Here is a 17,781-nt window from a genome sequence, read left to right on the forward strand (position 1 = left end):
ATAAATTTAATTATTATTTAATAATTTTTTTTGTTGTGTGATATGAATGATATAGAAGTGTCATAGATGAAAATTTATAAATAAAATATGAATCAGAACTGCAAAATCGAGGCCTCAAGCATAAATTAAGTTGTTATTTTTTTTATTCTTTTACTCATAATATTGTTCATTCCAGCATAAAAGGGAAGATTATTCACTCCTTATATTCTACAGAAATATATAATCATCCCAGAACAATATTGTACAGAATGTTTAATAGCATATCTGTACTCACCACAATACTGTATATTCTTATAAACCTTTTGTATAGTTTATAGGTTTTCATGTTTAAATATATACTTACTAATTGGCCAACGAATAATACACTTCAACATAAATATAAATATGATTTTTCGTCAACCAAAATGGGATGCAAATGAAAGAAAACCAACAAAAACATGTTGACTATGTCGGTCAAGAAGTTGACAAGAAAAAAAGTAGAAGCAAAGTTAATTGGGTCGAACAGCAGAACAATTCAAATTGTGTCGATCAAGTCGCTGTGAGACAGATACAAATATCATCAGTCTGATTGATGTAAAAAGGGACGAAATATCGTTGGCTAGACCGATGTATCAAAAACTGTATAATGTGTTGACCAAGTCAACGCAAGAAAAATTATGTTAGAATTATATCGGCTAAAAATAAAAAATAAAATAAAAGCCAGTTTGGGTCCATTTTGCTGCCCATGAGTTTTGCTCTATGCAGTCCCTATTTATTTTATACACCCCACCAGCTTGAACTCATTTTGCTGTCTATGAGTTTTACTCTATGCAGTCCCTATTTATTTTATACACCCCACCAGCTTTGACCCATTCTGTTGTCCATGAGTTTTTCTCTATGCAGCCCCTATTTATTTTATACACCCACCAGCTTGGCCCCATTCAACACCATGTTTTGTCAAGCTAAACATTCAAGTGGCCATGATTTTTTTAAGCTGATTCTCCCTGCACCCGATCATTTGAATTGGCACCCAATTACATATAGGAAAAGACGAAACTACCTTTAATGAATTTGAAAATACCTTAAAGTGTGATCTGCACCCAATGTCATGCACCCAATGTCATGCACCCAAGGTCAAGCCGCAGCCACTGTCAACCACCGTCGTCTTCGTTCGTTTGCTTCACAGTTAGTGACCTTCATCATCGCAGGCAGAGCAGCAGCCGCCACGGTCAGCTTCTGAAGTCGGAGAAGGAACCATCATCGAAGAAGTCAAGGTACTCTGTCATGCCTACCGGATATTTTTATCCGTAATTCATTATTGACTTCTGCACATTTTTATCCGTAGTTCATTATTGATTTCCACATATTTTTATCCGTAGTTCACTATTGCATTCGGGATATTTTTATCTGCAGTTCAGGAATAGCTTCTAGATATTTTTATCTGCATTTGAGGAATGGCTTTTGGATATTTTTATCCACAGTATTAGTGGTTCCGGATATTTTTATCCATAATAGGCATTTGACTTGCGAATATTTTTTTTTTTCTGAAATGTTGTTGTTAACTCATTACCTTGGCAAACGAAGCTTACACTGAACGTTCGTGCAATGAATGTAACCTCCTCTTCTGCAGCTTAAAGCAAAGTTTCACCATAACAATGAACTTCCTCTACCTCACCATACACTATTTTTCAAAGTAAAGAAGAGAAGGGCACAATAGAAATTTTAAAAATTCGTCGAGTACCAATCATAATTGATCGGGTGCAGGAAGCAATTGCCTTTTTCTATCAACCCAAGATACACTACAAAATTTGTATTCATAAGCTAATTCATAAACTTAATTCCCCAAACCAAACTTCACTCCCATAAAACTCACATAAATTCAGACAAAATTTCCCAAACAATAAAATGAAATAATTGTAAATAGTAAATTTTTTAAATCCAAACCAAACCATACACAAACAATCAGAAAGAGGAATATTCACTTTATTGTTACATGCTCATTAGGCTAATTTTTTTTGAGATTTTGTATAAGAGATAGGATACTCTTGAATTATCTTCTTTAATTTATTTAACTTTTTGCCGAGAAAAAAAATAAAGAATAATATTCATAAACAAACAAAATTGAATCCAACCACTAAAAATGAAACATCTCAAAATAACACTTTGCCATTTTAAAAATTAACCTTTGGGCAACAATTAAAAAGGAAGAGTGGGTTGAAGCTGAAATGTTGGAAGTGGAGCTTGCTAAAATGAAGAAAAAAGTTAATAAAAAACGATATGATATATGATATATTTGATATTTGATAGTGAAATATGATATATTTTAGTATTCTAACCTTCACAATTTAAAATTATCACATTATAAATATTTTTTTTGAGGTTTGCTTTAATTTTGTAATTTGAAAATCTAGATGAAGAGTAAACGTTATTATAATAACTCTTATAAGTATTACAATACTTTATAATCAATATTCAAAACTTTAATAAAACTTAGTTTATCTTATTATATTTTTTATAAATATATGTATATAGTTGACAAAATCTTTGTTAAATTAGTGAGGATAGCACTACTGCATTACTTGGTTGACTCTAAAGTATGTTTTTCTTGATGTAATTTTTTTACATTCTATTTAACAAGCGTTGCTATATATTATTTTAAAATGAAATAAAATGGCATTTCTTTGTGTATCACTGTAAATAATATCCAACAAGTAAATAACTTTTTAACAAAAGCAATAGAAGGAACAAAGTTTTTTCAATGCATGAAATGCATGGAATGAAAAGAATAATATAAAGTATAGAACCTTCAACTTTAGACAATCATAACGAAAAGGAAGACTTTAATTCATGACACGGACAACACTAATAAAAAAAAGAGAAACCACAAAAAATATTCCATTCCTGCCAAAACTAAACAGAACAAACAAGAATCTGGAAAAACCTACATGTCAGAAAATCACGAGGAAGAAACACACTAAAACATCCAATAATGCATATCACAAAAGGAAAAAGATAATAAAAGAGTAGTGGTGGGCCACTACACCCCGTTTTGCCCTAATCCACTTGTCGACGGGCTACCCACTAAAAATATACGACTAATATTATATACCATTTTTCAACCATAAATATATAAGAAAAAACAATAAAATTGAATCAAACTTTAATATTTTTCTGGAGATCTCATGTCGACCAGAGATATTAGAATATTTCATTGTATATAAGTAATTGCAAACCTCACTCCATGAGCCGGTTTTATGGGATTAAGTTAGGCTTAAAGTTCATTTTGTAATATGGTATTAGAGCCATTTTCGAACCTAGGTCACCTGCTATCGGACCACCCAGAATATGTTATCCCACACACGAGCTCTCACTCTCGGCGTGAGGGCGGTGTGCTGGAGATCCCATATCGACTAGAGATTAGAACATTTCATACTTGTATATAAGTGGGTGCAAACCTCACCCCATGAGCTAGTTTTATGGGGTTAAGTTAAGCTTAAAATCCATTTTGTAATATGGTATTAGAGCCATTTTCGAACCTAGGTCACTCGCTATCGGACCACCCATAATATGTTATCCCACACACGAGTTGTCACTCTCGACGTGAGGGTGGCGTGTTGGAGATCCCATATCAACTAGAGATTAGGACATTTCATACTTGTATATAAGTGGGTGCAAACTTCATCCCATGAGCCGGTTTTATGGGGTTGAGTTAGGCTTAAAGTTCACTTTAAGGTTTGCACCCACTTATATACTATGAAAGACTATAATCTCTAGTCGATGTAGGATCTCCAACAATTTTAATAAAAAAATTTAATGTCTGACAAAATAAAGTAAATATTAACAAATTCAAATAAATCAAATCAAGTTAAAAAACCAGGAATTATTAGTATTGGTAGCAAAAGCCTTTGTAGCGGATTAAATACTAATTTAGAAACCAATAATAGAAACTAATTTATAGACCAAAAGTTTTTTTAGTTTTTAAAATAATTTCTAATTTATTCCTATAATAACTAAATATTTTATTTATTTATAAAACTAGTTTATATTTCATGATTTTCTTATTTTATTTTATTGTAGTGGTAGATGATACTATAAAAGATATCTCTTGTTGAGTTAAAGTGTGATCAACTTTTCAGTGGTAAGTTATCATTCACACTCTAGCTATTATGGCTTCAACGGAAGGGCTGCAAGCATATGAGGAAGAGAACCTTCTTCTGTCCCTTCCCAAAGAGAGGGGTTGGGCATCACGCTATCTCTATCTATTTCAACACTTCTGGTGTCCATCAACTCACATTCAAGGTGTAAACGATTTTCAAAAGAACTTTCAGGCAAAACCCAGTGATGTTCTTGTTGCAAGCTTTCCAAAATCAGGTACTACCTGGTTGAAAGCCCTAACCTTTTCCATTATCAACAGAAAACGTTTCTCATCTTCAGAGAATCATCCATTGCTCACTTCCAATCCTCATGAGCTTGTGCCTTTCCTTGACTTCATCTTTCATGCTGATAACCTCCAACAAAAACTTTCTCACCTCTCTAATATGAGTGAGCCAAGAGTTTTTGGCACTCACGTTCCATTCCCTTCACTCTCCAGCTCCATCAAGGACTCCAACTGCAAGATCATTTACATTTGCAGAAACCCTTTTGACACTTTTGTTTCATCTTGGACCTTCTTCAACAAAATAAAGCAAGACTCTTTGCATGAAGTAACAATAGAGGAAGCTTTGGAAAAGTACTGCAAGGGAATAATCGGGTTTGGTCCAACTTGGGAGCACATGTTAGGTTACTGGAAAGAGAGCATGGCTACACCAAACAAGGTTTTGTTCTTGAAGTATGAAGATCTGAAAGAAGATATCAATTTTTACGTTAGAAGAGTTGCAGAATTCTTGGAGTGTCCTTTCACAGAAGAAGAGGAAAGTGATGGGGTGATTGAAAACATAATAAAGTTATGCAGTTTCGAGAAAATGAAGGATTTGGAAGTGAATAAATCTGGAACAGTTGGGAGGAACGTTGAGAAAAAGTACTTGTTTAGGAAGGGTGAAGTAGGAGATTGGGTAAACTACTTTTCCCCAGCTATGACAGAAAAGTTATCAAAAACAATGGAAGAAAAATTAAGTGGGTCTGGTCTATCATTTAAAACGTGTTCTTAGATTTGGTAGCTATTGATGATGAGACCATAGAGTGTGGCACATCATGCATCTGAAGAAAAACTAAGTGGGTCTGGTCTATCATTTAAAAGGTGTTCTTAAATTTGGTAGGTATTGATAATGAGACCATAGAATGTGGCACATCATGCATCTCATTCCCACTTACCCTTTTGCTTTCTAAAGCAGTATCATGAGTTGTAGAGACAAGTGGCTACTTTTGTTAAGAGCATGTGTTTCTGTGTGGGATGATTTTAATGATTTATTTAACTCATTTTGGGAATGTACAAGATAATATTTAGGATTCAAGCGAATTTTAAAAGTAAGTTTATTATGAAATTTTTTAATGATGAATATTAGATATAAAAACTTGAATGAATCTTTCTTCCAAAATATTCTCAAAAAAAATATATACAAATATATATAGGTGATGAATTTGATGAGTTGTAACACTTATAAAAATGCATGATGCTTATTTAATAATGTGTTTTTTCAAATGTGTTTCTGGATTACATAATTCGGAAGTTATTCTATGGGTAATCAGAAGGTATTCTATATGAGATGACACAAGAAGGATAAAAATGTATTTTTATATTGTATATGAAAAAAAATATATTTTTATATTGTATACGAAAAAAATGTATTTTTATATTGTATACGAAAGTTGCAGGAGAAACAGTCTTACAAAATTTATCTTTGTTTTGCGTAATCAAAATTATAAAGGTGTTTCATTTAACTTTGTTATAATAATCTTTTCCCTTTCCGTGATGTGAACTAATTATTAGCTCTTGTTAAAATGAAGAGCATGCGTTTAGAGTATGAGATGAAAAACACATTAGAGCATTTATAGGTGTGATAATTACTTAATATTATTATTAGGAACTAATTAAATACAAATTTATAAATTAATTTAAAATTTTAAAAATATTTTATAAATTTATAAACTAATTTAAATATTCGTATCTATCCATATCTAACTTTAAAAATATTTTATAAATTTATAAACTAATTTAAATATTCGTATCTATCCATATCTAACCGATGAAAATAAATAATTTCTTGTAGTGTAATTTAAATACTAATAAATTTTTAATTTATAAAATAATTTTTAATTTAATCAATATAATAATCAATTTTTTTATCTTTAAATTATTTTATTTAATAATTTTATACTAGTATATGTATTATCTGCCCAGTCTAAAAGAATTTGTCTAGACTTTGTCCCACTATACGTCCACTTACTCGTCGGGCATTCCTGAAAAATACTTGCTGATATTTTTACTTATTTTTAATTATAAATAAAATTACTTAAAAACAAGTCTTTAAAATATAAAATTGTTATTGGTACATATGAGAGTCAGGAACATGAAATGACAATAAATTAAAATGAAACATTATTTTGCTTCAAAAGGGCCACAGATCACCCCAGATAGATCTTTTGGCCTGATGATGCAAAGTAGGGTTCTTGCTCTTTGTGACGACAATACGATCATATGAACCCTCTGAGGCATCCTTTTTGGTGGATCTGCACACATTCATTGTCACCTGTCTACCCCTTCTGATAGGCATGAAGACAATCCTGCCCCAGCCACCTCCAAGATCAGCACTGCCTCTCTCTTCCCTCCTTTCGTTGTCATCGTCACTATCATCAGCACCGTCAGTTTCCACATCATCGGAATCATAAGTCACAGCTTTCACTGCTTCTAAAGGGGTGTCACCAGTTTCCAAATCATCTACTGCATCAGCTACTTCATCAAGAGTATCATCACCTTGTTGCAACTTCAACCAGTCCTCTGAAAAAGTGACAAATAAATTATACAATCTCAAAAGTCCTTTCCTGTGTATACCATGCAAAGGAAGATTGTTTACTACTAACAAATCATACCATATGTTTTGTTTTAAAGTATTCTAACAAGTAGTTAGCATAAAGGCAAACACGTACCATAGTCAATTTCAAGATCCTCTGGATTTCTTTTTGCACGCTGCTCCTTCAGAGATTCGAATTCCACACCGTCAAGGGGCCAAGGTTCCCTGGTGTAAGGGTTAGATAAAAAGAATGAAGTATCTATGCCTCAAAGATATGGATTTCATCCCATTCAATGATCAGAAAGTGCTCCTTCTTTAAGTAGAAATTGTGAACATAAGAAATATCCATATCAACAGAAGGAAATCAAAATAAAAATTACTTGGAGAATATTAAGAGATACATGTTCATTGTCTTGTTATATTTTCATGAAATAAAGATATTTAAATTTGGCACATTGTTAACATAAAGATGTTTTTTAAAGCAATTATAACAAAAGTTATCAATCTTACTACCACACATGGCAATCCGTGATCATCAGATGATTCATGATGTGATAGTATTAAAAACTTTTACATTGTCAGTAGTACATTCTAATTAAATGATTTTTGTTATTCTATTTGTTATCTACATTGATTTAGTTCAAGAATGAAAGATTTAATTAAAACACTTGCCTTGGCCTTGGTCCACGCCTAAAAACAACATAGGAAAATTTCTCATCTTCAAAACCACGTAAAGGATCACCCTTTGAACGCTGTAATGATGAAATTTAACAGCAATAAATTGCCTATGCTAATCCTTGTTGATATCAGAGAAAAAGGAGAAAGTAGGAATGTAAGAAAAACACAAGTCCTTCCTGCACATAAAGTAAAATATGGATTACGGAGAAACCTTGTAGACACGCTGCGATGATGTCCTCTCTAACCGTTGAGCAAAATGACAATATTTTCCAGATTTTACCAGGGGACAAATCCCATCATGAGGACACTACATGCAGAAGATTTACCAAAAAAGAGTAAAGGTTAAGAATGGGGCAGGCAGAAATTGAAGAAAAATGAGTTGTAAAACTAAAATAATTGGAAAAGATGTTGAGTAAAAATATAATATACTTACAGGGGCAACCACAAAGGCACCAGCCTTCTGAGTGATCAAATCTTTACAAACTTCATTATTCTTATTAGATCCTTTACGATATTTCTACAAAAACGGAAAATTTCATGCTTACTAAGAATAAAATACTGAAGGAAAACTGCAACTATGATGCCTAAAGACAGAATAGAAAGATCATATATCATTGTTCACTTTTTTCACAAAAGTAGTAAATTTACCCTTTCTTCCATCCATAATATGTGAGATCTCATCTGTGCAATAATATTAGATCCATGAGGTGTTCCTGGTTCCACCAAGACCTACAAGAATTAAATTTCACAAATGGAGATAACATTAGATATAAGATTCAAAAGAATTAAACACAAACATATGAATTGGAAGGGACTCTCATTCATTCCTTTTTAAAGAATTCTTTGAAATAATTAACGGACATTTTTCTTTTCTCCTACCACTCCTTTTCCACTACTAATTATTATGTTTTACTTAAATTAAATGTTAAAACAACACCAAGTTAATAAGTAACATTATTTATAGACAATCTCTCTTTCACATAACAATGAAAGTATGAGCAAGAAACCATACCAGAACATCACTTGTTAGATCCCAAAGTTGGCGAACTATGGTAATTCGATCCTTTATTGATGGAATCTCTCCAAGCACATAAGACTTCAGCCAATAAACAGATAATTAGCATCAATTTATACATACACAACCACTTTATATTACACGTATTTGAAGAGAGAAATCAATAAAGACATGATCCTTCCAACATTAGAAGAAAGGCAAATTGGGTTGTACGATAAAATAATAACTGATCAGACAGTGGAAATTCAGATGAACTATTTTATTTTTTTTCAATCAAAACTTTAAAGTTGAATGGAAAGAAAACATATCCACAATCTGAAGATATCAAGCATACAGGACTAGCTGATTATCCTTTATGTTCAATGAATTAGTTAAGTAAACTATCAGATCTCCAAATTCATCTAACACAGCTGCACGTCAATCAGAATTCCTCGCATGAAACACAATATCCATAAACTAATAATATTCAATGTAGGTAAGTTAACAATTATACAATGTTCTTTAGTTTTAGTTCTTAAGGAAATTATTGATTTGGTTGACAAGGATGTTACTATAAATTTATTGTATATAACACGTGCAAATTCTTTTCTACAAGAATAATTTTACTTTAGCACGCTAGCCCTCAGACAAAGCAGATCACCTAAACAAATCCCACATGATTTAATTTTATTATTGAAGTCCATTACAATTTATCCTTGAAACAATTTCATGGTTTTCCAGGTCCATTAATAAAGTTGGCTCATTTTCATCTCTTAATGGCACAATCTAAATTAAAAAGCGCATAACAAGGTTCTAATAAATGTAAAAATCCAAAAGAATAAACTTACAGCAATTACAAGGTCATGCCCTCTGTCCGATTTACCAATACTTTTAGAAAGTGCTTGAATGCTATCATAGCTATGAATAAGTGGCAAATTCTTGAGACCTATAAAACCAACAGAAGAAAAAAATTCAAAGTCACCAACTATTTTTTAACTTTTCTCGGGAAGTTCAGAAAGGGAAAGATTTTTAATATCAATCCTAAACAAGAAAATTCACCATATAATTCAACACATGCATAGCATTCGATAAGGGGGGAATCCTGGAACACAGTCAATGGTAAGCACGGATTCAGCATTGACTGGAATGACTTAGGCACCCATTACTAGAATGAAGTATAAATTTCATTCATAATAATGAACCAAACATAGGAAGACAAATTAGACTATTTCTTTCACAAGTTTTAAAATCTTCTAATTTAATTAATATTTTTCTCCTACAAATAACAAAACTCCCCTTACAGTTTTTCTATTTTGTTTTCAAATTTCCCTTTTCAAGTATATTCACCTTAAAAGGAGAAAATCCAGCATGTTTTCAGTAAGATTAGCATTACTTCCACTAACAACTGATTGAAATTAAAATCATCATTAATTCTTGAGAATGGCATATAAAGGTTTTAAGGAATAACTTTTCAGCAAAGGCCAAACTGGCAGCATTTCTATCACTTGTTAAGAGGTTACTGGTTAAAGATGCCTAATTCTTGAAAAATTACTTCCCAAGCCTCGACCTAAATAACTCCTCTCAGTCATCTCATGACTCAGTTATATGTGAAAACCCCTTGACTTTTCTATCAATCAAAATCATATATAATAAGTCATAATATATAACGAAACAACTGTTTATTTTCTTCCATATGCCTGAGAGATCACACAATACAAATATCACAGCAGCATCCTCTGAAACATGGCCTTTATATATACAATTAAATAACTCTATTACTGTCTTGAAATACATAATTTTCTCTTCCCTTTTCTGTAAGTTTGGAATAATAGGATTCGTTCATGCAATCTTGACATTGTTGATCTTAAGTTCATTGTATATAAAGACTACTGAACTTCTAATCAAGTCTAATAACATATTCAAACTTTTACACGTTGAACAAAGTAGTTTGCCAAAAGTACAAACACTCAAAGTTGTAAATAACCAAAGACCATGTGTCTACTATTGTGCATTTAACATTTCTAGCATGTGATGTACCCCAACCTGACAATTATATTTCCAGTATAACATGACCTAATTACTCATCCAAGGATGCATTATGACCTGGAAAGGATAAAAATATTAATCACTTAATCCACAAAGAATTCACTAATAATATTCTAGATTGTTTAAGATTTATATCCAATGACGAGGAATTTGATAATCCAAAAACAATAAACTAAAAATGCAATGCAACTATGTTCCACAATTTCAACAAAATTGTAAATGTACATCTTAATGAATCCACTTTCATTGCTTCAAATGTACATCTCAAGTAGAGCTGTTGCCCTTCCAGCCTCCTAAAACTTAATGTTTTATCCTCAATTTGAAAGCAATAATAAGTCTATCTTTTTGAAAGAACCATTTACCTTGTATAAGGCTCCGACCTGCACGCTGCATTGATTGTGATGGTTCTATTAAATTAACTTTCTCCAAAGATTTTGGCCAAACTTCTTGTATAGCCCTACATCATAAGATTTGTAAGGCAACAAAAAGGTTCAATAACATCACAAAAATGTATAATATCAAACTTAACCATTCACCAAAGTTCAAGAATATTTTACCAGAAAGCTGAACCAGTCCCTGCACCAAAATCTAATACCCTGGATGGGGAGAAACCAGGAAGCCTTCTGCGAACCTAAAAAGAGAATTTTGTTGAGATTAACTTCAAGCCAACATTTTATTCAAGACTGAAAGGCCTTTTTATGCAGCATTTGTTAAAATTAAAAGTTAAAATTGAAAATATAAGTCAAGGAAATGTATGATTCATAACAATAACAGTTGTCTTGTCCCACATGGTTCATACTTTAAGGATATTAAATAACATAGCAGATCCTCAATCAACATGATACAATTTGGAAAATAAACGGAGAAAAAGAGGGCAAGATGAATAAGAAGACATGCTAATCCCACATATTAAGCAGTCTAATCATTCATTGCATTCCAATCATTTATTCACTTCATCATGTTGAATTCATCTGGATTGATTAAGTTTAAGACCTAAACTTTTTTTCTCATAGTTCTTGCTTCGAGATGCAAACTGCTCCCATCTGACTCAATCTCATAAGAGAGTGCATTTATCTCTAATCCTTTCACCAGTGTCAACTTAATTAATCAACCCCTTCCGTTTAAGAAACACTTTCATTAGTATCCTAATGTTTCCTCCTTATATTATCATGTTCATGGATGTACCCAAACCATTGTTAACCCACATTTTTTCCTTTCGTTTAATCCCAACAGCCTTCGTCCATTTATTTTACAAAGGAAAAGATTAACATAAAAAATAACTCAAAATCCCACTTCACCTGGTTGTGTCATAACTTTTTTAACACCAATTACTTAATGATATATTATTCCTTGCTTTTCCTTTATACTTTTTCCTTGATATTCTACCTCTTTAAGCACTCTGTAACAAGCAGAGTAAACAGCAGGCATTCGAGAAGCCACATAAGCAATTGTCTCATCATCTCTATACATGAGACCAATGTCCCCATAAGAGCTTGTAATCTTCCAACGTTTTGATTGTTCGAAAGACTTTACAGGGTCTTCAACTATCTTCTTTGCTGTGGTGCTTGCCAACTGTAGATTGACATCCTTGATTTGATTAAATGATTGAGACAGTCTCAAGACTTTACTCCTCATAAATGGCTCCTCCTGCTCTATAATCCCAAGACCAACATGAACACTTGCAATCACACAAATGTGGAAATATAAAGATATATATTGCATACATGAAGAGAAAGTAAGCACCAAGAAAATAAAGGACCTTTAAGGTATTTTTTAATGGCCCGACGGAGACGGACAGGAATAACAAGGCAGCGCTCAGATTGTTTGGCTGCATATCGGAGGGCTTCAGGGGTGACAATTTTCTGTGCAGTTTCAGCAATTGTCTGGGTAGCCATGCTGACCCAGGATTTAGCAAAACCTCTTTGTGGTCCAAGCAATCACACTCCTGTATTACTGTGAACTTAGTAAATTAGAAACAGATTTTTATAAACAGAACAAAAACTAAAGCAAAAAATCTCATCCAGGAATCACAAAAATGAAATCCAATTTCCAAACAAACAATACAGAATTAAAATCATAGTGTTTGTTCATGCCAATTCTTTTCATTTTCTGACTTCCATCTTTCTAAGGAAGAATGGAATGCTAGAAACAAATATTCATAAGCCAAATCTGTTCTCTCTCCTAAGAAGCTCATTTTCTTCATTCTCTTCAGATGTTTCAAATTTTTCAACTCAATTTTGTTCCACTCTATATAAAAGTGAAGTTCCTAAAATCGAACTTGGTTCAACATATAATCCAACTTAACGAAACTTTACTTGGCAATAGAAACTAAATATATCAACAGCCACAAGAGAAGGGCGCGGACAACATCCCCCAAGTAACTATACGGGTTTAATTTAATCCTCTAGTTAAATTGTGTAGCCCCTACATCCAGCAAGTAACTATCCAGATTTAATACACGAGGTGCAGAGAAGAGAAAGGGAATCAGGGCCTAAACCTGAACATTTTCAGCACCATACTTAAGCAAAATAGCCACAAAATATTTAGTCACAAATTTTATCAAACAGCTTATGATCAAAACTTAAACAACTCCTTTATTTTTAAATTAATTTCACAAAACCAGGCAGAAATGGTAGTGCGCGTGTAACAGGAAAAGGGTGAGTGCCGAACCAATCGTATACTCTGCATTCAAGACTTAAGGAAGAGATTTAGTTTTGCTGGTATTTCACTTGTTCAAAGCATCGATTTTTTTTGTTTCTCTAAGAACCCAGTTGAAACTAAGCGAATGATGAGTTGAGTAAGCAATTATAGTAAATCCCAGAAGAGAAAAACAATTACCTTGGCTTTGTGGGTGGGTGGAAGGAAAGGTAGCTGGGGCACCTGGGTGTGGCGGAAGAGAAGAAGGAACAACGATGAAAAACCCCTCGTAAACCCCGTTGTTGTTTTTTTTTCCTTGTTATTATTATTATTAAGTATTAATGTATATTAATATAAAAAACTATCAACATTATTATTTCATATTTCATATATAATACAGTGCTCAATTATGAAATTATGTTTATACTTTTAATTTTAGATCATGTTATATCAACCATATATAATACTATTTCTTATATGATAGTTAATTTACTGTTTCAAATTGCTTCATACATAACATTTTAAATTACTTCATGTATGTTAATATAAGTCAAATATAAAACAATGTAATCAACACTTTTAAAATAAATTAAAAATGTTATATAATTTAATATAATTTGTGTAAATAAAATCATCCAAAATCAAATATTATTTTGAAACTTTAATTAAAAATAAAGTATGTCGTTAATGGCCCCTCTAAGGGTCATAACAAGAATCGTAATTTAAAAATCAGAGTCTTTTAAGACATTTTATTAAAGCAGATTTATGTCACATTAAATTTAATATACTAATTTATAAAAATAAAAATATTTTTTCAAGGTTTAAAAAAACTAAAATTTATTAAAATGTTTGTTTTATAAAAAAACGTTTTCATTAAAATAAAAATAATGATAAAATTTTAAAAATAATATGACAAACCAAGTAAAATAAAACTTTATAATACTAATATGGAAGATAACTAAAAAAAACATTGCTATAATTATTAAAGCTTAATAATATTTCTCATTGGGTAAGCAAAATATTAATATATAACTAAAAATTAGATAGAATTATTATATAAGTTATACTAAATCATCTAATTTTGTGATTTTAAATGAGTTTAAACAAAATGAACAGGAAAGTTTTCAAAATATTATGTTCTTCGTATTTCTCATATTTTTAGTTTGTGTAAAATGTTTATTTTTTTTATCTGTAAACTCTTATTTTTTATTGTTCATCTTTTAAATAAATATTAGGACAAAAGAAATGATAATTTAAACTTTGGTTGAGAGATGAGAATCAAGAGTACTACTCTTCTAAGACTTTATAAATGTTACAAATACAATTCAAAAATTAAAGAAAAGATTAATAGAAACAATTAAGAAAAGATTATGAAAATCAAAGATATGAAACCCTAAAACCGTTTTTAAGGAGAAACATTTTAGATTTTTTTTTCTTACTTTCAGTACTTGTAATGACTGATACCAATGGATATGACTTCCCTTTAAGATTGAATGTAGTATGTAATAAGTTTAAACTCTTATTCAGATGATATTTATTTACAATATTTTGTTTTCTTAAAGTTTGAATATTTATTCATAATTTTAATCCTTAGATTTGACTGAAAAGGAAGAAAATATGAAAGTAGTTCTATCATAGCATAACCTCCCTCCCCTTCATAGGATAACCCCTGTTGTAAAATATAACACCTCCCTTCCTAGCCTTTTTTCTTTCATTTTTAAAGGGAGAGATAAATCTCCCTTTATCTCTCCACAATCAAGCATTTGCACCTGCAACACATAAAACATATTTTTCACACCAACCGGGACTCCCCACACTGAGTCCGTTGACACTGCATTAACATTTTATCCATTATTAGTCTTTTCCCTTTCCCTACACCTGCAACAAAAGGAAAAATCTCTCCCAAGCATCCAAGCATTTATTCCTACTCTTTACAATGGACTCCTGCCAAAAAACAACCATTTGTTATTTTGAATATTACACATTGTTGTTAGAGCTTTCACAACATCTTCTTCCTATTCCTCCTATTATACATTCTTGTGTTGGACAAAGCGCTCAAGGCTCAGTGCTCGGTGGTCGGATCTCACTGCAAGACATAGGCAGGTCAGCTCGGTTGTTGGGCCAGTATAGTGGGCCATGTGATTAGGCTCATTTTGGTTGGTAAACCCATTATGGGATAATTTGACCTTTTATACAACCGCTAGTAAAGGGTATTTTTGAATGTACGGGTACGTATAGTACATGTGGTACCTAGGTCAAGTAAATGTTTCTTTTATACTTAAGTACGAGTGTTCTAGGGCACATGGTGTTTAAGTTGTGTGCATGACAAAAGATAACGTTTCACCATGAGTAGGGTGCCTGCGTAAACAGAATGTTCCCCTGATGTTGGCGTGTGAGTTGGTGCCCTGTTGGCAGGTGGTTGTTCTGTTATTATTTTATGCACTCCTTAGAGATAAGATTATTTTCTGTTGTAGCCCCTTGAGAGAAGGTGTCCATAAGCAAAATGTTTTCTTGTTGAGTATGCTTGCAGTTGAGATTAGATTCTCATGTTACAAAAGATAAGCTATAAAAGGGGCTTGCCAGGTAAAGGTACATTGTTTCTGAGACTGAAACTGAATACTTCTTAAATTCTAGTAAGCTCTTACTGACTTGATCGGCAAAGTGCAATCAACAAGTAGGGTCCCCTCTGTTTCAGAAGAGTCACGTTCCAGTGCAACAAGAAATAGAACATTCCAGAAGAGACCGACAAAACTAGAGTTTGTCACCAGAGTTAACCGTCAAGAAAGTCAACTGGCAAGAACAGTTCTATTCTGCCTCAACTTCTTCTTCCATTCCTTCCTTGCCTCTGACAGTATACATACAACTAACTATTCCTACATCTGCATAAAACCAAGTGTTAGTCGTGCTTAAACTTTGATAACCCATTCTTATATAAGTTTTATCAAAAGCTCTAAATATTATATACAACTATTTTTATTTCATAATTACTTTATATATATATATTTGAAATTTAAACAACTTTAAATTTGTTATGTCAAATTAATGCAAAAAAATAATAACTTAAAATGTGTTTAGAAAAAATAACTATAAGTTGAGCCAACAAGTTTTTATAGTTTAAATAGTTAATTTTTTTTCTTTGTATAAATAAAAGTTGCCCTGAAAACTCAATTGACAAAACCAACAATAATTTCCACTTTTTAGCATAAGGGTGTTAAAATAGCATAACCATATATATTTGTTGATGAAGTAAGGGGAGTAAGGGATGGTAATAGGATTTTATATTGAGATGACATGTGGATAGGTGACACTCCATTAAGAGATAAATATCCAAGAATGTATAATATTTCTAAACAAAAAGGACTCATAATATGGGAACTTGGGTGTTGGGATGGAAATTATTGGTCTTGGATTTTTAGGTGGAGAAGATAATGGTTTGAAGGAGAGAAAACTTTGATTGCATATTCAACCACCAACTTAGGACAATTCAAATACAAAATCAATCGTTAAATGATTCGTCCTGGAAGGAGGATGACAGTTTTTGTTTCACTGTTAAGTGTGCATATATAGTGTTAAAAATTTCAACGGGGAGGATGTGGACATGTTCCTAAGTTTATGAAGTTTCAAAGCTTTATCATCAATTATGTTGTTCGTATGGAGTTTGTTCCAAAATAAAGTAGCAACTCTTTATAATCTTTGTAAGAGACACATCCCAATCACAAATCTTTCCTACATAATATGTTCCAATTCAGATGAATCTATAAGTCATTTATTCTTTAATTGTCGAGTAACAAAACAAATTTGGAATATGTGTGATAGATGACTTGAGTTTACCTTTATACATCACGAAATGGCTTACATACATTATCTAAATTACGAATACGTAGGATTAACAAGGAAACATAATCAAATATGCAAAATCATATGAATTATTACTATGTGAAAAAATTTGGTCTTGTAAAAATGAGATAATTTTCAAAAAACCAAATAGCAAAGAGTATACCAGTCTTTGTACTCATTCAGATAAAAACTTGAACTTTGATTACAAAAAATATTCTAAATTGCTTTTTCATATTTTGATTGGTGTTTATTTGCTATTATCTCTATAAAAAATCTCTGGTTTTTAAAATATGATGCATGAAATCCTGCCCATATAGGTTATAACTCTCAGTCTTTATTGCCTAGATTTTCCGAAATGTGGTAGTGGCCTATACATATGTTTTCCAGCTGCGTATTTGCCTCTCTGTTCAAGAACAATGACATTGAATTAAAATGACCTTCTGTTTTCAGCCTAGTATGGATTTAGTGGTTATGCTCTGTTTTGTTGTGTTGCTATTAGATTTTTTTGAGCTTCTACCTTTTTGGATTAATTATATTCACTTAAGGATGATATACAAAGGATTCACTACATACAACTATAATTATTATTATTTTTTAATAAAAATTAAAATATTCCTTAAATACTTTTATTAATTATTTTTTTTTTCGATAAAAAAAAAACAT

The 17,781-nt window shown here is 31.7% G+C and overlaps 2 protein-coding genes across 3 annotated transcripts; one reads left to right on the top strand and one right to left on the bottom strand.

The window, feature by feature from the left end:
• Positions 1 to 4,110: 4,110 nt before the first annotated feature.
• Positions 4,111 to 5,347, top strand: LOC137824787 (cytosolic sulfotransferase 15-like). The gene has a single exon (XM_068630468.1). The coding sequence runs from the start codon at positions 4,146 to 4,148 to the stop codon at positions 5,124 to 5,126; it is 981 nt and encodes a 326-aa protein (XP_068486569.1). The 5' UTR covers positions 4,111 to 4,145; the 3' UTR covers positions 5,127 to 5,347.
• A 1,077-nt stretch (positions 5,348 to 6,424) lies between these two features.
• Positions 6,425 to 13,605, bottom strand: LOC137824772 (uncharacterized). 2 transcript variants are annotated; one of them, XM_068630453.1, is made up of 13 exons: positions 13,483 to 13,605; positions 12,404 to 12,597; positions 12,031 to 12,296; positions 11,202 to 11,275; positions 11,007 to 11,101; positions 9,447 to 9,544; positions 8,617 to 8,700; positions 8,253 to 8,333; positions 8,038 to 8,121; positions 7,816 to 7,911; positions 7,599 to 7,678; positions 7,063 to 7,151; positions 6,425 to 6,913 (listed from the first exon to the last, which is right to left on the bottom strand). In XM_068630453.1, the coding sequence occupies exons 2-13, from the start codon at positions 12,537 to 12,539 to the stop codon at positions 6,525 to 6,527; spliced, it is 1,572 nt and encodes a 523-aa protein (XP_068486554.1). In that variant the 5' UTR covers positions 12,540 to 12,597; positions 13,483 to 13,605; the 3' UTR covers positions 6,425 to 6,524. The 2 variants fall into 2 exon arrangements, with proteins under 2 accessions (XP_068486554.1, XP_068486561.1); XM_068630460.1 differs by having other exon boundaries at positions 12,404 to 12,589; positions 13,483 to 13,604.
• Between the last annotated feature and the right edge of the window lie 4,176 nt (positions 13,606 to 17,781).

This window comes from Phaseolus vulgaris, chromosome 11 (assembly GCF_000499845.2).
Source record: "Phaseolus vulgaris cultivar G19833 chromosome 11, P. vulgaris v2.0, whole genome shotgun sequence".
Lineage (NCBI taxonomy): Eukaryota > Viridiplantae > Streptophyta > Magnoliopsida > Fabales > Fabaceae > Phaseolus > Phaseolus vulgaris.